The 22,474-nt window shown below is 45.2% G+C and overlaps 1 protein-coding gene across 2 annotated transcripts in view; it reads right to left on the reverse strand.

Moving 5' to 3' along the window:
- P2RX6 (purinergic receptor P2X 6) overlaps positions 1-22,474 on the reverse strand; it is a 47,092-nt gene that overhangs the window by 5,881 nt on the left and 18,737 nt on the right. For both annotated transcript variants that reach the window (XM_068271639.1, XM_068271638.1), the window contains exons 5-10: positions 18,562-18,655; positions 16,199-16,279; positions 8,878-9,019; positions 5,143-5,252; positions 2,551-2,644; positions 2,401-2,466 (exon numbers count right to left, since the gene is read on the reverse strand). In XM_068271639.1, the coding sequence (XP_068127740.1) occupies positions 2,401-2,466; positions 2,551-2,644; positions 5,143-5,252; positions 8,878-9,019; positions 16,199-16,279; positions 18,562-18,655 (587 nt within the window). The remainder of the gene's footprint in view (positions 1-2,400; positions 2,467-2,550; positions 2,645-5,142; positions 5,253-8,877; positions 9,020-16,198; positions 16,280-18,561; positions 18,656-22,474) is intronic.

Consider the following 22,474-nt stretch of genomic DNA (forward strand, 5'->3'; position numbering starts at 1 on the left):
GAGCTAGCACTGGACTGCCTGCAGCTACAGGGGAGGGGGAAGCCTCATTGGGACCCTGAGACTTCCCCTTCCCGAGGTGAGTACCCCCCAGGGGAACTTTTTTTTTGTTACAGAGTCTCTTTAAGCAGCACCAGTTGTCTGGCTGTCTTGTTAATCCTCTGCCTCTAATACTTTTAGCCATAGCCCCTGAACAAGCATGCAGCAGATCAGGTGTTTCCGACTAGAGATGGCCCGAACCTCCGATCTTAGGTTCGCGAACCTCCGCAAGCATTCGCAAACTTTTGCAAACCTCAATGGACTTCAATGGGAAGGCGAACTTTGAAAACTAGAAACATTTATGCTGGCCACAAAAGTGATGGAAAAGATGTTTCAAGGGGTCTAACATCTAAGTTTTTGCATGGATGAGTGGGATAGGCGCCAAAAGTCCCGGGGACAAATCTGGATTTGACGCAAAGCAGCGTTTTAAGGGCAGAAATCACATTGCATGCTAAATTGGAGGCCCAAAGTGCTTTAAAACATCTTGCATGTGTATACATCAATCAGGGAGTGTAATTAGAGTACTGCTTCACACTGACACACCAAACTCACTGTGTAACGCACTGCAAACAGCTGTTTGTGTAGTAACGGCCGTGCTGGACTGGTGCGCACGATGGCAAGATTGCAGGCCGTGGCGGTTTTCAAGCCCATATGGTCGCCGGGCTGTGGTAGCTCAATGATGGAACAACAGTTACTGTCCAGCTGATCGAATTTGGTCTGTCCACAATGAAGCAACGACCTTATTATCTTGGGTGTGCCCCCCCCAAGACACTCATTTCTCTTCTCAGTGACAATGCCTCCAGCAGCTGCGCTGAAGGTCCTTTCTGACAGGACGCTTGAGGCAGGGCAGGATAGAAGTTGGATGGCAAATTGAGGAAGCTCTGGCCACAAGTCAAGCTTGCGCACCCAGTAGTACATCGCTGCTCATACTGTCGATGGTTCTTTCTCTAACATTGTTAAAGAAAGCGTATGGCCAGGGATTCGATTCCGGTCCGGAGTTGGAGCCTGAGAAATGGCTACCACCACACATCCAAGGAAGGCAGCAGGCATGGCATGCAAGTTTTGAGGTAGTGACAAAAAGTAACAATACAGGAGGACTTTCAAGGCCCTGCTGTATATGACACTAATCGACTTTACTACCTTTAACGAGAATCTGTTATGGAGGGCAAGTCTGCCATCGATTCAAGTGAAAGGTATGCACTGACTGCCAAGTATAATACAATGTGCAGTCACAGATGCAGTGAAAGGTATGCAGTGACTGGTATTACAATACAATGTGCAGCTGTCACACAGGTGCAGTTAGCAGGTATGCTCGGAGTGGTATATTACACAGCGTGCGGTCACACAGGTACAGTGAACGATTATGCCATGACTGGTATTAAAAATGTGCACCAGTCACACACACAGACAGGTACCGGACAGGCACAGTGACACTGCGTGCGCTCACGTAGGTAGGTGGGTGTACTGAAAGGAACAACAGGTAGGTATATGCAGTGATGGGTATTATAATGTGCACATGTCACACACAGACAGGTACCGGACAGGCACAGTGACACTGCGTGCACTCATGTAGGTAGGTGGGTGCACTGTGAACAACAGGTAGGTATATGCAGTGATGGGTATTACAAATCTGCACCTGGCACAATAGTAATTACCACCAAGGGGCCAAATGCCAGTTACGACTGACTGACAGGGCTGTATATAATGCAAGTGGGCCACACACAAAAAAAAATAGATCACAAGAACAAGATTAGCTCTTAAAAGAGCTGTTGAGGGGTGCTTTTTTAGCAATAAGAATCAGCAAGGAGCAAGCTAACAAGCCTACAAGAGGCTAACTAAGCTTTCCCTATGAGAGTCTGCAGCAGCTCTCCCTTCTCTAATTACTGCAGGCACACAAGTGAGTCCAATGCCTGACGCTGCCTGCCTTTTATAAGGGGGGGGGGGGGGCTCCAGTAGGGAGTGTAGCCTGATTGGCTACAATGTGCCTGCTGACTGTGATGTAGAGGGTCAAAGTTGACCCTAATGATGCACTATGGGGGCGAATCGAACTTCCGGAAAGGTTTGCGGTTCTCCGCTAACATGAACCACGGAAGTTCGCCGGCGAACCGTTCGGGCCATCTCTATTTCCGACATTATTGGTAAATCTGACAAGATTAGCTGCATGCTTGTTTCTGGTGTTCTTCAAACACCACTACAGCCAATTAGATCAGCAGGGCTGCCACTGGCACTGTTTAACAGGAAATAAATAAGGTAGCCTCCATATTCTTCTCACTGCATTTGTCCTTTAAAACAAATAGCAGGTGGTATATAAAGCAAGCTAGTAAAATACCGGACTCACTCATGGAAGAATAACTCATTACTTACAGAACCCAGTAAGGCACACCCAGCTCCAAGATTTACAGCCGTTGGAACAATCCCAAATCTTCTTGCCTGGGCACAGGAGTAGGGAAATCAGCACACCTCACAACACATGCAATGCAAATGCAATCATATTCCCACTAATGAAGGACTAACCTCTCCGGTCACTGATATCTCAAAACGGATCCCATAGAGTTTGAGGAGGTCTCTGCATTCAAGTCTGTCTTCATCCCAGAAATAAGTAGCAGTTCTACAAAACAATCCCAAAACACCACCTGTCTTATTGTAATCAATGATCTTTTATTTGCCAGATTACATCATTCTGTTTTGCTTTTCTATACATTTTGGTAAATGGTAATATACACGCAGGGACCCATTTATAAAAGGCCAAACAGTCCTTTGTCATACATATTCTGTTACTTCTATTTATAGGGGAACTGAAGAGAGAGTTGCCTAGCAGCCCTGCTGATCCTCTGCCTCTAATACTATTAGCCATAGCCCCTGAACAAGCATGCAGCAGATCAGGGGTTTTAGACTTTAACCCATTCGCGTTCCGTCGTTTTCACTTGAGCAGTGTTCACCTCCCATTGATTAGCCTATAACTTTATCACTACTTATCACAATGAACTGATCTATATCTTGTTTTTTCCGCCACCAATTAGGCTTTCTTTGGGGGGTACATTTTGCTAATGCTAGGTACACACCATACAATTTTCTGTTAGATTTTCTCTTAGATTTACCTGCCAGATAGCTTTTTTCCATGTTGTAGGTAAATCTAACAGAAGAATCTAACAGAAAATTGTATGGTGTGTACCTAGCATTTGAGCCACTTTACTGTAAATGCATTTTAACAGGAAGAATAAGAAAAAAACGGAAACAATTCATTATTTCTCATTTTTTAGCCATTATAGTTTTAAAATAATACATGCCTCCATAATTAAAACTCACGTATTGTATTTGCCCATATGTCCCGGTTATTACACTGTTAAAATTATGTCCCTATCACAATGTATGGCGACAATATTTTATTTGGAAATAAAGGTGCATTTTTTCCGTTTTCCATCTATTACAATTTACAAGTTTAAAATAAAAAAAATATAGAAATATTTCATCTTTACATTGATATTTAAAAAGTTTAGACCCTTAGGTAAATATTTACATGTTTTTTGTTTTTTTTATTGTAATGTTTTTTGTTTTTTTTTTGTATTAAACATTTTATTTGGGTATTTCTGAAAGGGTGGGATGTAAACAATAGTTTTATAATGTAAATGTGTGTTTAGTTTTATTTTTTTTACTTTTAGTTGTAGTTTTACTTTTTGGCCACAAGATGGCGGCCATGAGTTTGTTTACATGACGTCACTCTAAGCGTAACATACGCTTAGAGAGACAAACACACGAAAGGACCGGCACCACTCCGTAGCAACAACAGACTGCTGTTTTCGGCCTGCAATGGCCTTTGTCAAGTTGCTAAATGATCATTTAGCAACTTGACAAAGGCCATTGCAGGCCGAAACAGCAGTCTGTTGTTGCTTATCATGTTGGCATCAATAAAGCTGTAAAAGAGCTATAATTCTACGGAGTGGTGCCGGTCCTTTCGTGTGTTTGCTGATTGTGGCCCCTTGGTACTGGGGCGAGGACCTTGGCACGCCATTCTTTGTTTTGAGCCTTGGTGGTGCTCCTGGACGCTTGAGGGATACACTTAGAGAGACGCATGGGGGAGGCAACAGCCAGAAAAAGCGCAGCTTCCGAGAGAAGCTGGCGCTTTTTCAGCGGGGGAGAGGAATCAGTGATTGGGCACCATAGCCCGATTCACTGATTGCCTGGCTAACGAACTGCGGGCCGGGAGCGCGCATGCACACGCGCGATCGGCCGCGGGAGCGCGCATAGTTCCTGGACATAGAAATTACGTCCAGGAACTAAAATAGGTTAAAGTCAGATCTGACAAGACTAGCTGCATGCTTGTTTCTGGTGTTATTCAGATACTACTGCAGAGAAATAGACCAGCAGGGCTGCCAGGCAACTGGTATTGATTAAAAGGAAATAAATATGGCAGCCTCCGTATACCTCTTACTTCAGTTCCCCTTTAAATAACATGGCAATCATCTTGATATCACTTTCTTGATTTTAAAACAGTATTCTCCACTTTCAAAATAATAAAAGCAAAAAAACATATACCAGAATGGAGAACAGTAGTGTTTGCAAGAGATCACCAGTAATCCTGAGATGATGGGGGGGAGGGGAGGTGTTATACTTTCCTGGGATTTATTCCAGCCCCCTGTAGTCTGTCAGATCCTTAGGTGTCCGTATGGTCCCCTCCATTCTGCTGCTGCTGTCAGCCCCGGTAGTCGCTCAGTACTGCACATGTGTGACCCCAGCCACATGCAACACTGATTGCACCTATGCAGTTAGTTAAAGCTCCACACAGGCAGAGGCATGGTCCTGACTGATCTGAGTCGCTGACTTTACCGGGACTGACAGCGGCAGAAGAGGGGAATGGTCAGACACCAAGGGAGCTGATGGACTACAGGGGACCGGGAGAAGCCTCAGGTAATTATAAATCCTCTTTTTCTTCGCGTGACAGGTACACTTTTAAGAAGGAGTGGATTACCAGTATAGGGTAAGTACAGTATCCCAGCTGCTGTTTTTCATATCAGTCAGATCAGATCAGATTTTGAAAAGGGAAAACTGAAAAGCGGACACTTTGTTACAGTTTGTCAGAAAAGATGTAACTTTGTATAGAAACCTTACCTAAAATTGTTGTTTATATCCTGTAATTCAAAGGTGTATTGTGGTATGCAGTGTGTTTCTTCATAGTCCAGATTACAATTCCATTCAATATCAATTCTAACAACTCCACCCTACAAGAAGAAATATGGTAACTTAAATCACTAAAAACACAATACAAAGGATTTGTCTTTATTACCTATTTGCTCTTACACATAAGGGGGTTCATTCACAAAGGTTACTTATTTTTTCACCTTAACTGTAAGGAGTGCTAATGCATGAGATAAACAAATAAGGAGAGATAATTCATGAGATAAATAGATAAGGAGAGCTAAACCATGAGTTATGTCAAATAAGGAGAGCTAAACCATGAGTTATGTCAAATACGGAGAGCTAAACCATGAGTTATGTCAAATAAGGAGAGCTAAACCACGAGTTATGTCAAATACGGAGAGCTAAACCATGAGTTATGTCAAATAAGGAGAGCTAAACCATGAGTTATGTCAAATACGGAGAGCTAAACCATGAGTTATGCTAGATAAGGAGAGCTAAACCATGAGTTATGCTAGATAAGGAGAGCTAAACCATGAGTTATGTTAGATAAGGAGAGCTAAACCATGAGTTATGTTAGAGAAGGAGAGCTAAACCATGAGTTATGTTAGAGAAGGAGAGCTAAACCATGAGTTATGTTAGATAAGGAGAGCTAAACCACGTGTTATGTCAAATACGGAGAGCTAAACCATGAGTTATGTCAAATAAGGAGAGCTAAACCAGGAGTTATGTCAAATAAGGAGTGCTAAACCATGAGTTATGTTAGATAAGGAGTGCTAAACCATGAGTTATGTTAGATAAGGAGAGCTAAACCACGAGTTATGTCAAATACGGAGAGCTAAACCATGAGTTATGTCAAATAAGAAGTGCTAAACCATGAGTTATGTTAGATAAGGAGAGCTAAACCATGAGTTATGTTAGATAAGGAGAGCTAAACCATGAGTTATGTTAGATAAGGAAAGCTTAACCATGAGTTATGTTAGATAAGGAGAGCTAAACCATGAGTTAAGTTAGATAAGGAGAGGTAAATCATGAGTTAAGTCATTTAAGGAGGGATAAATTGTGAGTTAATAAATAAGGAGAAATAATTTAACAGAAAAGCTTTGTGAATCAGCCCCAACATCCGGTTCCGTGTGAATAGATATGCTTCGTAGTGCAGTTCTGCTCTACAGGGTTTTGGGATTGTCATGATTCTGTGAGTAGGGATGGTCAATGAAATGCAAATCATTTCGAGTTGATGCAGCATTATGCAAATGTATGCAGCTTGAAAATGAACCAATCAAATCCTGCTAAGCTAAAATTTGATTGGTCCATTTTCAAGCTTCATAAATTTGCATACAAATTTGCATAATCCTGCATCAACTCAAAATGATTTGTATTTCATTGATGATCTCTATCTGTGAGTAGAATACACAAATACACCCCTGCAGACATCATCCCACATAAGGAGGTGGATGGCATTGTTTATAAGAAGTAAATATACTGTAAAAAGCCTCTTACTACAGGATAAATTTAACACATCTACAATAAATCTGTAATGCATTTGTATTGTATTGGTTTGTGCCTAAAGCCTAGTACACTAAGCAGAGCAGAGGTGTCCAGTCAGGGCCATCTCTCCGGAGAATCTGGCATGTGCATAGTCACCTCGATGCGTTTTCAAAGGATCATCACGGTTGAGCACTTTTTTTTCACTTTTTACCTAGCATGCTGAAAGCCACTTTGTCATCCACCATGCTTTCTTCCTTCCTTGTCTTTTCAACAGAATACATCGCTCAGCTGTAGCAGGTGATGGTACATGACTGATGTTCCCTGTAGCTTTTTTACTGCAGCTGCATCCAGCATGAGGGGTGTAAGACCGCACCCTGTATGTATTTAGAAAGTTTAGCCTGTCTAATTCCCCCACATCTGGGAGTAATCAGAAGTGTAATTTGATTCCTCAGCTGTGTAAGCTGGCTGCCTCAACAGAGCAGCTAATTTGTAAACACAGAATGTTAACCCTATGTCTGCTTTTATGAAAGCAGGAAGTAGACACACTGCAGATTTACTGCAGGATTTGTATCGGCTGTAACAAAAATATTTTTCTTTAAAGGTAATGCTTTTGCTTATCGTTTAGAGCAGAGAGGAAGTTCTGAATTCAGGTCCGCTTTAACCACTTCAGGACTCAGCCTTTACCCCCCCCCGCTTAAGGACCAGCGCTGATTTAGAAGATCTGTGCTGGGTGGGCTCTACAGCCCCCAGCACAGATCAAATGACAGGCAGAGCGACCAGATCGCCCCCCTTTTTTCCCCACTAGGGGGATGATGTGCTGGGGGGGTCAGATCGCTCCTGCCTGGCCTGCGTGTGGGTGGCGGGGGGGGGGGGCACCTCAAAGCCCCCTCCACCGCAGGATTCCCCCTCTCCCTCTTCTCCCTCCCTGCCCTGGAGATCGGAGGCTGCACAGGAACGGATCTGTCCTGTGCAGCCTCTAACAGGCTCCTGCCTGTCATGTGACAGCGATCCCCGGCCGCTGATTGGCCGGGGATCGCTGATCTAGTACAACGCTGCTACTGTTAGCAGCGTTGTAAAAATGTAAACAAAGCGGATTATTTCCGCTTGTGTTTACATTTAGCCTGCGAGCCGCGATCGGCGGCCCGCAGGCTATTCACGGAGCCCCCCGCCGTGAATTGACAGGAAGCAGCCGCTCGCGCGAGCGGCTGTTTCCTGATTAATTAGCCTGCAGCCGGGCGACGCAGATGTGCGTCGCTGGTCCTGCAGCTACCACTTTGCCGACGCGCGTTATGAGTGCGCGGTCGGCAAGTGGTTAAAGGGAGAACAGGGAGAATTGCATCACATCTCAGCTTCATCCGCCAATCCCACAGCCCCAACTATAGCATCATTCCCACCATAGCCACTACTCTGGATGGCCAACAAAGTGTAAGCCAAGAAAGAGCCAACCTCTAAAAGAAGTTAGTGGCAGCATTCATATTTTGATCACAGCTCCAGTTAAAGTACATGTACTGATGAGGCAAATAATTGTTACCAATCATCACTCATGAAAATTGACACTGTGAAAAGGTATATTCCTAAAAGAGCCTGATTTGCAAGACTTCAAAGCCAGCCAGTGCAGCCCAAACCCAAATGAGCAGTACTGATTGGCCATTAGCTCCAGGCTTTCTCAACGAGGGTTCCCTGGAACCCCAGGGTTCCTTGAGTACTCTGCAGGGGTTCCTAGGCATTTTCCACCATTGTGGGGGAAGTATAATAGAGAACACTATAATAGGTGGTACTGTAACAAGAAGCACTAAATTGGGGGCTCAGGAGACAGTGTAATGAGTGGCAGTGTAATAGGGGGTAGTGAAATAAACAGCCACACCTACTTTTAAAGACCACGCCTCCTGCAAAATAAATGCAGGGGTTCCTCAAGGTCAAACAATTGTTTGCAGGGGTTCCTTGGGATCCCAGAGTTATTTGCAGGGTTCCTCCAGGGTAGAAAGTTTGAGAAAGGCTGAGCTATAGGGTATAGCTAATTAGGGATGGAACTCCCTCCCTGCTAACTTCCCACTATAGAATGCTGCAGACTAACCTGGATATTTGAGAGGAGCCGCAGTCAGGACGCTGAAAGTCGCATACCCACTACACTATGGAAAATGACAGCTCTAGCAGGTGAGACATGCAGGGCACCTCTCTAAGTACAGGGTAAGCTTTATAAACAAACTTAGGAAAAAATACCAGAAGGGATAATTCTTCAAAGCTGTGCTTGGCGTTTGTAGTGATGTCCTTGATTGTGAAAACCGGGCAGTAAGGACTGGAGACCGGATCATATCTGCAGCTCTTAAAATATGTATCATCCAAAGTCTTCTGTACGTTTGTCCTTTTAAATTAGACAATGGAGAGAATGGCTTGTACAGTAAGACATGTTTGTCTAAGTACTGGAAAAAAACATAGGCAGGTTAATAAAATCTTGCAAAACAGACAGTCATGATAATGAACTATATATCTAGTGTTGTGAATGATGAACTACATATCTAGTGTAGTGATGAACTATATATCTTCTATTAGTGTAATGATGAACTATATATCTAGTGTAGTGATTCATAAAAATGATGTGCTCAGTTTAAAAAAGACAATTTGTAATAGAACTGAAGCAGAACAGTGAAGCTAAAAAAACTTTTAAAGGACATCCGAGGTGAAAATACACTAATGAGATAAACACTTGTATCTATCCTCCTTCTTCTAAAAAGGACTTTTAGCTATCCCAGTTTTATTTTATAATCAAATCTACTTTTTAGGTTTTTACTGTTTCATTGTCTCTGCTCAATGACATATGCATTGAAGTATGCCAGATCTAAAATCTATGAACTATTGACCCTTTTTATCTCTTTCCTGCTCTCGGAAGCCATTTACTGCCAGGAAAGTGTTTTATAGCTGCAATTCCTTATCACTAAGGGTTATGCTATGGTCCGACCCAGTCCAGACCCAGACAGAAACTGTAACTTGCTTACCTACGTTTTAACTCTTACAGGTACAGAAAGAAAAAAAAGGAACACAGCACAGTTATTTGTGTGCTTGGCACTGTACATAAACATGTTTATCTCATCATGTCACATGTCACCTCAGATGTCCTTTAAATCAAATGAGACACTAGACCAGATTTGGCTGTCTATAATTTATGTAGTCAAAAACACACTTAAAGCACGCCTGAAGTGAAAGGGATATGGAGGATGACATATTTCCATTTAAACAATGCAAATTAGCCGGCAGTCTGCTGATCCTCTGCCACCAGTACTTTTAGCCATAGACCCTGAACAAGCATGCAGATCGGATGCTGTGACTGAAGTCTGACAAGATTAACCACATGCTTCTTCCAGGTGTGTGATTCACACAAAGCAGCCAAAGAGATCAACAGGACTGCCAGGCAACTGGAACTGTTTAAAAGGAAATAAATATGGCAGTCACTATATCACTTTCACTCCAGGTGTCCTTTAACAATGTTCAAGAAAAGTTAACTTCATACAGTGGCATACCTAGGGCATTTGACACCCGGTACTGCCCCATTATAGGTAGCTAGTATAGTTGCCCCAGTAGTATAGGGTAGTGTAGTTGCCCCCATTGTATGTAGTTTAGTTGCACCCAGTATAGCTAGTATAGTTGCACAACACTAGCATTTCTTCCTAGTGTGTTCCTACCCTGAGTGATAACAAGGCAGTTGGATCACTCTTGTCTGATTGCTATTGTTCATGTATTCTGTTCCCTGCCAAGGGCCACTGCCTGATAATCCATCCTCCTCCTGACTTCAGAGACCAGAACATGCTTCATGGGCCAGGGGCTTGTCTATACAGTATTCATTCCTAAACTGTCCCCTTAATAGATCACTAATGTTCATTTCAGGGAACAAATATTAGAGGTAGATAGTAAACTACACTGAGCGTTGGCTTTTAAGTAGGAGGACTTTTAGGTCTCTTTTAGTCCCCTACAGGGCCGGCGCTATCATAGAGGCAAAGGGGGCAATTGCCCCAGGGCCCCAGAGCTTGTAGGGGCTCCCAGTGGCTACATGAGGAAAAAATATTTTTCAAATCGACCTTATAGTTTTGAGAAAATCGATTTTAAAGTTTCAAAGGGAAAAAAATACACATTTAAAAACCCGCTGACTTTAATGGTTAATAGAAAACCCACCTTAAACGCTAGAAACCCTATTTGCAGGATATGTTAAGGAGATTATTGGGAGTAAGAGGAAAAAACTTTTCAAAAAGACCTTATAGTTTTTGAGAAAATCGATTTTAAAGTTTCGAAGGAAAAAAGTATACTTTTCAATGCGGTAAATGTCACTTTTAGTAGCAAACCCAACGGTAGTGTAATTTTACAGGCATCAAAAGAAAGAGCAATAAATTTCCTGACGGGGTTTCCTGAGGGTCCATATACAGCCACAGCGCTTTGGCCAGGGATTGCGATACAGCCGCAATATGGCTGTATGAAGATCCCTGGCATTTTGTCCTATTTTCCCAAATGTTTTTTTTGATGTTTAGTGTGAGAATTTTTTTAAAAAAAATTATGTGGGGTCCCCCTTCCTGAAACTTTTTAACCCCTTGTCCCCCATGCAGGCTGGGGTAGCCAGAATGTGGAGCTCCGACCGATTGGGGCGTCACACCCTGACTATACCAGCTGCAAAAAAGGTCCCTTAATGCCGATTTTTGTTCTGGGGTATCTGTTAGGGGGGCCCCCAGGTTTATTTTGCCCTGGGGCCCCATTGTTACTTAAACCGGCCCTGGTCCCCTATACTGTCCTAGTAGTTTTGGGTCACCCTAAGCTGCTTGGGTATCCTGATATACATAGCTTTAGAAAATGCATGAGTGTGAGTCAACAAACTCAGAAAGATTTATTATTTGTTCAGTCACCAGTTTAAGTTGGATACAGGGGCGTAACTAGAAATCACTAGGCCCACCTGCAAAACTTTGGATGGGGCCCCCTCCCTCCCCCTCCCCTGCTTTCTTCACAGGTAAACTGAGAACCAATGTTATTCAGTTGGCTAGTGCACACTTAAATGTGTTTCCCCATGCAGATAAAAACTGCCAGCAGTGAAGCACTGCAGGCATTTTCTCTATTACATACATTTCTGTGATAAAGCATGCATATTTTCACACATACAGACACACATGGTGTGCAGAATATGCATACAGAAATCTGACAGACGAGTGTGCTCCCAGTCTCAGCTTATTACACTCACTCTGACCTCCTCTGATGGAGCAGAACTTGCTCTGCTGACTTCTCCATCATCACAACAGTACACAGCACTTGGGGAGGGGGTGGAGAGGCTGGGGGCAGGTCTCTGTACAAAGAACCTGCTACACACTGAATAGGGACTGTCTACAAATCTTGCATGATTTTGCATGATTCCTTATCAGTGGCAGAGTAGATGCAGTCATTAGAACAACTGTGCAGAGAGCAGAACGTTTTTTCTCTCCATGACCTTCGTTTTCAGTCTCTCAGGACAGGGAAAATAAACTTTTCCCCTAGGGGGCCTGTCACGGACGGTTGCGGGGCCGCAGGCGCGTCCTGTAACCGCCCGTGAAGAAAAAGCGATCGCACTCGATTCCCTGCATCGATTGCGCTTCAAATCGATACAATCTGGGTTGAGTGTGTAGGGGGAGCTGTATACCTTTTCTTAGCAGAGAGAGCACCATCCTAAAGGCTGGATGGCTCTTTTGATATGCTAATGAGCCTGGGCCCAGAGAGTCCCTGGCTTCAAGCTGTGCGGATGGCCCATCCATCAGGTATAAGGTGACACCTAGCTGATCTCATGTAGATGTTAATTAACCAAGGGGTGATCAGGATGCCTAGGTGCAGCCAGGCAGGCTACAAATCTCCGGGAGGTCTTGACACCTTGCTCACTGGTAAAGATCAAAGAGAAGTCAGCTGTTAGCAGCTAGAACACATCCTGAATAAACCTGAGTCTCATAGCATAATCCATAACTTCCCAGATCTGTCATATTTCTGGGGTTCCTGAGATGGCAGCTTCGCCAAACGTGGGGGAAGTGTAGCATGAGCCCCGGTGCTGGTTCTGAGGAAGTTTCAGAACATTCTGAGGTAAGGACTGCCAGTTAGGCAGTTTGAAAATGCCCTGATGATACCACAGGGGTCCCACCCCTCATGTCTGGTATCAGGGCGCTGGGCAAATCGAGACAGACCTGAAAATGTTAATAAATCTGCCCTGACCTGTACGGTTCTGTGAGATAGAGCCCATATATGGGTAGATATGATTTCTAGCCCCCAGGACAAGGGGAGGGCTCATCTCATCTTCTAAGGGGGTGTATGGCTCCCCGCCCTCACTCCCTCCTACTGAAGCAGGGGCATAAGAATGGCAGAGGACCCAAACTCAGTGTCCTCCACACTGAAACATCTTGAACTCATCAGATGCCAGCTTGAGGATATGCTGGCATCCACCTGGTCTGAACTCTGAACTCAAATTGAAACCCAGAACTCTGTTTTCCCACAAAAAGGACATCTTTCCAGGAACTAAGTATTTTTCTCCCTTCTTTTATTTTTTTTTATACTGGCTATTACTGTCTTAATAATTGTGATTTTAATAATTGTCTGTATATATTAATTATTTATATTGCGTGAATAAACGACTTTCTCCAAGTCATTCACTGTCCGCTACCCTGCTTATCAGCACACACACAGAACTGATCCCGGGTCTCTGAAGATACGCTACTGTTTGTTTGTTGTTGGCTAGACAGAATACCGTGTGTTTAACCGTTTTATTCGCAGGACTAGTCAGTCAGTTAGTGGGCTCCACGGTCCCATGGTAACCGCGGTGGTGGCAGTTTACTCTGAACCAGTAGGTGACGTTGTAATTACCCGTGTCTCACAGGCTCCCTTCTGAGTTGTCTGCGGCTAATTCTTAACGGTTCCTGCGCATTGACTGCGACCAGAGTTCGCACGCGCTGGCACCGTTTAGAAGGCTAAGTGCGGTCAGCCACTAGGGCTCCTGTGACAGGGCCCCCTGCAGCTTCTGGGCCCCCCTGCAGCTGCATCCCTTGCAGGGTCTATTGTTACACCCCTGGATACTACTGCATTTGGATATTACTGTTAGCTATACATAAAAATATTTTGTTGCCCTGGCAGCTATTTCAATAAGCACCTAGTACTTAGGACTGGATTTCTGGAAAGGCCACAAACACATAGGTCCAGGCCTCGGGCGGCAGCATCCCTAGGGAGTAGCGGGATATGGTAAAGAAATTGTTGTATATGAAAAAGATGGCTGCAAATGGGGAGTGACACGTTGAGAAGAGTGGTGTTGCTGCCCAAGGAAGCTGTAAATGAAAGAGACTGGTTACTGTACATGAATGGTACACATGAAATGGGCGGCTGTACATAGAATGGAGGTTGCTGCTGCTGCTAATGAAAGGGGGGGGGGGGGAGGGTCAACAAGAAAGTTGGCCTAGGGGCACAACAAAGTGTAAATCCGGCCTTGCTACTACAGGGCCGGAGCTACCATAGGAAAAAATAGGCAATTGCCCCAGGGCCCCAGAGCTTGTAGGAGCCCCCAAGGCACTGGCGTACCTACTGGGGATGCAACCCCATCGGCTGCAGGGGGGCCCAGGGCCGCTCTGGGGCCCGCCAGCCATGTGCGGGGGAAGCGCTGCCCCCCGATTGTGGGACCCCCCAGCCAGGTGTGGAACTGGCCGCAGCATCTAATAGACGCCGGGCCAGTTCATTGCCCGCAGCCCCACAGTCTCCCGGGAGGCAGAGCAGGGCTACGGCAAGATGGCTGCCGAAGCCCTGCACTGGAGACTATTAATGTCTCCAGTACAGGGCTTCGGCAGCCATCTTGCCATAGCCCTGCACTCTGCCTGTCAGCGCGGGAGATGTGCTGCAGAAGGATCGTCGGGGAGCTGTGAGCCAGATGCCAGGAGAGGAGACTTCTGTCAGGTGAGTGAATTGGTTTTCTTTTCACAGGTGAAATTATTTTTTTTTTTTTGGTAACTGCTGCCCACATTTTTATTTTCTGGTGCCTGTTGCCCACATTACGATTTTCTGGTGACTGCTGCCCACATTGCCATTATCTGGTGTCTGCTGCCCACATTTCTATTTTCTGGTGCCTGCTGCCTACATTACGATTTTCTGGTAACTGCTGCCCACATTGTGATTTTCTGGTGCCTGCTGCCCACATTTCTATTTTCTGGTGCTTGCTGCCCACATTGCGATTTTCTGGTGCTTGCTGCCCACATTGCTATTTTCTGATGTCTGCTGCCCACATTGCTATTTTCTGGTGACTGCTGCTCACATGGCGATTTTCTGGTGTCTGCTGCCCACATTGCGATTTTCTGGTGTCTTCTGTCTACATTACTATTTTCTGGTGTCTGCTGCCCACATTATGATTTTCTGGTGCCTGCTGCCCATATTGCGATTTTCTGGTGTCTGCTGCCCACATTGCGATTTTCTGGTGTCTGCTGCCCACATTACGATTTTCTGGTGTCTGCTGCCCACATTGCGATTTTCTGGTCACTGCTGCCCACATGGCAATTTTCTGGTGACTGCTGCCCACATTGCGATTTTCTGGTAACTGCTGCCCACATTACGATTTTCTGGTGACTGCTGCCCACTTTATGATTATTTTCTGGTGACTGCTGCCCACATTGCGATTTTCTGGTGACTGCTGCCCACTTTACGATTATTTTCTGGTGACTGCTGCCCACATTATGATTATTTTATGGTGACTGCTGCCCACTTTACGATTATTTTATGGTAAAATGCTGCCCACTTTAAGATTATTTTATGGGGAAATGCTGCTCACTTTACGATTATTTTATGGGGAAATGCTGCTCACTTTACGATTATTTTATAGGGAAATGCTGCACAATTTGCAATTAACTTCTGGTGAAATGCTGCCCAATTTACGATTAATTTCTGATGAAATGCTGCCCAATTTACGATTCATTTCTGGTGAAATGCTGCCCAATTTATGATTAATTTCTGGTGAAATGCTGCCCACTTTACGATTATTTTATGGTGAAATGCTGCCCATTTTACGATTCATTTCTGGTGAAATGCTGCCCAATTTACGATTAATTTCTGGTAAAATATTGCTGCATTAGGATTATTTTATAGTGAAACGCTGCCCCATTACGATTATTTGGCGCCTATGGGGGGGCCCATCCTCATTTTCGCAGGGGGGCCCAGTGATTTCTAGTTACGCCCCTCTCCCAAGGTGTCCCTCCCCATCTTAACTGTTACTCCCCAGGGACTCTGCAGAGTCTGTTAAGTTGGGAGGTGATTGGGGGAGGGTCAGCTGCCAGCTCACGGGCCCAGGAGGGAAATTTGGCTGCAACAAAGGGCCTCTAATGATGCTTTTTGGTCGGGGGTGTCTGTTGGGGGGCCCCCAGGCTAATTTTGCCCTAGGGCCCAATTGTTACTTGAACCGGCCCTGCTACTACAGTACGGTTATAGCAAGCTCTCTCAGTGAGAGAGCATTATTACAAATTATGTTAGAGTAATCATGGGGTTATCTATGCTGTGCAGTATTAGCTACATACCTTCCAAAAACACTTACCTTACAAAGTTCAATTTTCTAAAAGAGACTGTAATTTTTATGAAGATTGTGAAGTTTTCAGCTTCTTTTAAAGGTATTTTTCTGAAATATAAAAAATAAAGCAAAACATTAAAATACCTTAAAGGGACTCTGAGCTCATCTAAAAAATAAAAGTTGTACTCACCAGGGACTTTCTCCAGTCCAGTGCTGGTCGGTAGGTCCCACGCCGGCGTCCTGGCTCCTCTCCTTCTCCCCGCTCCGGAATGGCCGACAGGCCGCCGCCCGGGCGACACTCTCCCGAGTGTCGGGCTGCTCCTTCCGCATATGACGCGGATTACGTCACACGCCGGCCGCCTCGCGTCATCACGGCGGCCGGCGTGAAAGTACTGCGCATGCGCGATTAAAGCGCGCATGCGCAGTACTTTCACGCCGGCCGCCGTGATGACACAAGGCGGCCGGCGTGTGACGTAATCCGCGTCATATGTGGAAGGAGCAGCCCGACACTCGGGAGAGTGTCGCCCGGGCTGCGGCCTGTCAGCCATTCCAGAGCGGGGAGAAGGAGAGGAGCCAGGACGCCGGCGTGAGACCTCCCGACCAGCACTGGGCTGGAGAAAGCCCCTGGTGAGTACAACTTTTATTTTTTAGATGAGCTCGGAGTCACTTTAAATAAAGATTTATATGCTGTACAGAATCATGGTAATAGACAGTCTCTCTTTTTTTCCTACCTGATAATTTTAAGAATGGCATTATTATTATTATTATTATTTACAGACAACTGTTTCCAAATGAAGCTCTGTACACAGGGATTTCTGTTGCCTGGCAGGGATTGGTACATGATCCCTTGGACGACAGTGCTGTGCCGACGCTGTACAACTGCGTCGCTAGCCTAGAGGCTAGCAGCGGGCTAGAATAGAAGGCAAGCAACTCAAGTGTTGCTATAGAGGGAGATGGAGGGAGAACAAGCAGCAAACAAGTTCCAGCGTGCAGAATCTGTACCAGATCAGTCCAGGACAGACAATAAAGACCACTTTTGGTGAGAATCAGGGGTTTGTGCAGGTTGTCTTAGTGACCCCCGAGCACATCAGTCTCCCACTAACCTCGCTGAAAGCCACTCTGTTGTGCACCACATATCATCCCTCTGCCACCATCCTTAGTAACAGATGTGTCGATAGCCTGTAGGCTGGTGACTTGACTGTACAGGGATCCAATGGATTGAGTCCCAATCCATGCCAGAAGACAGTCCTCATACGAGAGCTTTGGGGTCAGATACTGTAACAGCTATAGGAACATATCAAATATTTCTAGACCCGTCTCTGTCCAACCTTTAAGCTCCAAGAGCATTTAATGACTGTAGTTTAAGAAACTTTACTAGAGTCATTAAAGGGAACCTAAACTGAGAAGGATATAGATTTTTCCTTTTAAAATAATACTAGCTGCATGACTCTCCTGCTGATCCTGTGTCTCTAATAATTTTAGCCACAACCCCTCAATAAGCATGCAGATCAGGAGCTCTGTGATAAGTACATATCTGCACTTTCCCAACTGATGTTACTTAAAAGGTATCTGGTAGAGGAATTAAACTTATAGCACACTAAACTGAACAACAATTATTGCATCAGATTTTTTTTAAATAGTGGGAGAAGGGACGTAACTACAAACTATGGGGCCCCCTACAAGAATTTTACTAGGGCCGAATGAAAAATTGCGATGTAGTGTGCACACTTTCGGACTGGAAAGTTTTGGTTGGAAATCTAATGTGCATAAAGGTGTCTTCCAAAGTCACTGGTCTCCTCTTCCACAATCTACTAGGATGGACTGCTTCACCCAATGTATGCATGTGGGCAAACTGGGCAATTGCTCCAGAGCCAGCTGTATGGGCCCTCAAGTCTCCCCCTTTAATGGTGCCCCCCCCCCCCCCCTATTTGTTGTAAAGTGCACACAGAGGAGCATTGTCATCTGTCCAGCCAGTGCGCTCCGTCCTTCAATATTATTGTTTCCATGGTTCCCTGCACCATCTCTGTATCCATGAGGCAGCATGTTACTTGAGTATGCATATGCCTGCAAGAAACAGAGAAGGGGCACTGGCGAGGATGGAGAGGGAGGGATGCTGCTAAAACTACCTGCTGGAACCATCTTTATTGGTCCTTTCAAGAGACAAATTTCATCAGTGTTTGCCAGGCTATAGCTACTAGAAGCAGTTTGAAGGTAATGTACATATACAGAATGACAGTTAAGAGCTTTGTGTTGATGTTTTCCATGTGAAAAACTATGATGATTTAGAATTTTGACATCTGCCCGGGTCTCTCAAGTACAATCTCTATATTTCAATCGCAGACCATTATCTGAGACATAAAAGGCAGCTTTGTGTCTATTAACCACATTACCTCACCAGGGATTCTTTCTCAACAGGACACCAGCCATATATCTGACAAGTTGAATGGGTGCTGTTCAGGAAAATGCATCGCCCAGTTTTCACACCTGAGGGACAAGAGGATACATAGATTGTCTTATTCAGTATAGATGGCACAACCTGTGTTTCCTGCAACATTGTCAAAAGCCCAAATATGAGATGACCTTATGAAAGGCATTTCATGGGAATCCTGTCAGGGTTAGTTCACACTGCGCCAGTTGTGTTGCAGAATAATTTTGCATGTTAATTCACTGTCCATACAATTTTATGGGCCTGTTCACATCTTTGTATTGTAACAGATCGCATTATTCTAATATAATCTGTATTAAAGTCTATGCCCAGTCTCCTTTGCAGTTCACAGGCATTATAACGCATGGGTTATGCAACACGCAGTGTGAATCCAAACTCCCTAGCGTTCTGATTTATTGCGGCGCATGGCCACAGGAAGGTTTTTTAAAGCTTTTTTTTTTTTAACATGTAGCTAGCCTAGCGATAGCTACATGCTTCCTGGCCCCCTGCCAAATACCTCCCACCCCTCCGATCGCCGCCGGTGCTATTACCCAACAGGAAATCCCGTTCTGAACGGGATTTCCTGTATGGGCTTCCCCCGTCGCCATGGCGACGATCGCGATGACGTCATCGGCGTCGTGACGTCAGGGGGAGTCCCGATCTACGCCATAGAGCAGCCTTGCGGTGATTGGACAGGCTGCGCAAAGAGTCTGTGTGGGGGGGCCCTCTTTCGCGGCGGGTAGCAGTAGATCGGTGGCAAGCGGCAGTGATCGAAACAAACACTCAGCTAGCAAAGTGCTAGCTGCGTGTTTAAAGAAAAAAGAAAAAATTGTGCAAATCGGCCCTCCAGGGCCGAAGCGGTGCACAACGGCGTTACTGGATGAGCTCAGCTCGCCCAGAATGCTAAGGAGGTTAATGTGAAATAGCAGCTACAGTTAATTTCTATCAAAAATTCCAAAAAGCACCACAGACACTGCTTGCATAGTTCTCTGAATTTACATTTACTTAGATCAAAAGCAAAACTTGATAATATAATTGCACAGGAAAACTGGAGGCAAATAACGTGTTTTGTGCTGTCCTGGACTATATAACACCATGTTAATAACAACTAATCAGAGAAAGTGATAGGTCCAGTAATTGTTTCTAAGCAATCTTTTGTACTGGGAATTGAGCTGCCAGTTTGGACTTTAGAGCAATTTTTAAAGAGAATCTGTATTGTTAAAATCACACAAAAGTAAACATACCAGTGCGTTAGGGGACATCTCCTATTACCCTCTGTCACAATTTCGCCGCTCCCCACCGCATTAAAAGTGGTTAAAAACAGTTTTAAAAAGTTTGTTTATAAACAAACAAAATGGCCACCAAAACAGGAAGTAGGTTGATGTACAGTATGTCCACACATAGAAAATACATCCATACACAAGCAGGCTGTATACAGCCTTCCTTTTGAATCTCAAGAGATCATTTGTGTGTTTCTTTCCCCCTGCATCTCTCATGCACTGAAGTTTCAGGCTGCTTGTTTCTTCCTGCAAACAGCTTTGCCCTTGTCTGTAATTCCTCACTATGTGAAAGCCCAGCCAGCTCAGAGGACGATTTATCCAGCTTGTAAAAGATAAGAGAGAAGAGAGAAGCTGCTCTAATCTAAATAACACACAGGCAGTGTGCATAGAGGGGCCTGGAAGGGGGAGTTCATAGCAGAACCACAACACTGAAGAACTTGGCAGCCTTCCAGACACAGGCTGACAAGTCTGACAAGAGAGAGATAAGTTGATTTATTACAGAGACTGTGATAGTAGAAAGTGCTGCAGTAAGCCAGAACACATTAGAATAGCTTTTAGAACTTGTAGGATGATAAAAAACAGGATGCAATTTTTGTTACGGAGTCTCTTTAAGCGAAGTAAATCCTTATGCAAATTAAAAATAGAGTTTTTGGCCAAAGTTTACTTCATATGAGCACTGGAGTAGTAGTAATTGAGTGGCTTACATAGGACAAAAGTCTACTTTTGGTAAGAGATGTGAAGTATTCTAGTGTGCATAATACTTGTCTACTGACAGTAGATGGCATTTGACTGTACAACTGTCCTGACAGTTATTTTCTCTCCTGGTTCTGATCCAGTTCTGTATAATATCTGTAAAATAAACGTAACATTTAAAAGCTTGCAATAAACCATGTACAGTTATCAGGGATACAGGTACAGGTATCACCCAAATCAACGTATGTTGGTTTGATGTCAGCATATATTCTGAATGAGGAGGCTCACTCCCCCTCCCCTAGCACCTCCCTCTCTCCTTCCCTATGCAAAGTCCCAAGCGGACTGTAAATCAAAGGTTACTGACCCACCTCTCGGCATTCCACTGATGATATTTCCCTTTAGTCAGGGGCACCACTAGCTACTTAATACTGAGGGTACCTCTGGCTGCCTAATACTAAGGGACACCTATTACGGGCAAGGGGAGTAAAGGAGAAGTGACAGCTGGGCCAGCCAGCAATATTGTGGTGCGGTTCAACTGGTGTTTGTAGGTTCTTGGACGGTGAAGTCTAGGGTGCCAGGACGCTTGTGCCTATAGGCTCTTGTGAGGTGAATCCGGGCCTGATGTACAGGGCTGGTCCTAGACTTTTTGCTGAGGGAAACTTGTGAGCATGCCCCCGCCCCCCCCCCCCCCCCCCTCCCCGAATGTTCTCACATGACAAGCTGCAGCTCAACAAAATAGCCCACTGGCTGGCTCAGAAGTTGTATTCTGCCAGGAAAACTTTTATGGCTGTAATCTGTTTAGCAGTGATGTTTACTATATTCCCAACAAGGTACCAACAAGACAGAAGCTGTCACTTCCATGCTTAAAAATTAACTCTTTCATGCAGCAATATAAAGCAAGTAAAACAGCCTGGTTCAGGGGCACTTTTAGGCATAGGCAGTACAGGCCATCGCCTGGTGTGCCATTGGTCCTGAGGGCACCATGTTGCTGGATGAAGCCCCACCCCTGAATGAAGCCCTGCCCCTGACTAAGCCCCACCCCGTGGGTGTTCTATTACTTGCTTCTGCTGCATCTGCTTAGCGTAAGTTGCAGGCAGCTGCCACTGTGTCCCTCTGTGCCTTGTGCATCCTTTTTTTCCCCTTTGTGCCTCCTTCTATCCCTTTTGTGCCTCCTTCTGTCTCTTTGTGCCTCCTTCAGTCCATTGTGCCATGTCTGACCCACTGTTTGTCCTTCTGTCTCACTTTAAGTCTCCTTCTGTCTCCCTTTCTGCCTCCTTCTGTCTCCATGTGCCTTCTTCAGTCCCCCTGTGCCACTTCTGCCTCCTTCTGTGCCCCTTTGTGCCTCCTTCTGTCCCCCTGTGCCTCCTTATGTCCCCTTGTGCCTTTCTTTGTCCCCTTGTGCTACCTCTGCCCCCACCCCTGTTCCTCCTTTAGTCCCACTCTGCCTCCTTCTGTCTTCCTGTGCCTCCTTCTGTCTCCATTTGTGCCTCATTCTGTTTTGATGTGCCTCTTCAGTCCCCCTGCACCTTTCCCTGTCCCCCTCTGCCTCCTTCTGTGCCCCTTTGTGCCTTATTTTGTCTCCATGTGGCTCTGTCCACCTCTGCCTCCTTCTGTCTCCCTGTGCCTCCTTACATCCCCCTCTGCCTTCTTATGTCCCTCTTTTGTGTCTACTTCTGCCCCCCTTTTGTGCTTTTTTTCTGTCCCCCATTGTGCCTCCTTCTGTCCCCATGTGCCTCCTTCAGTCTCCCTGTGCCTTCTTTCCTCCTGTGCCTCCTTTTGTCCCCCTTTTTGCCTCAATCTGTCCCCCATTGTGCCTTCTTCTGCCTCCCTGTGTTCCTCCTTCTGCCTCACTTTGGGCCTCCTTCTGTCCCCCTGTGTGCCTCCTTCAGTCCCCCTGTGCTTCCT

Source organism: Hyperolius riggenbachi, chromosome 1, assembly GCF_040937935.1.
Source record: "Hyperolius riggenbachi isolate aHypRig1 chromosome 1, aHypRig1.pri, whole genome shotgun sequence".
Taxonomy (NCBI): domain Eukaryota; kingdom Metazoa; phylum Chordata; class Amphibia; order Anura; family Hyperoliidae; genus Hyperolius; species Hyperolius riggenbachi.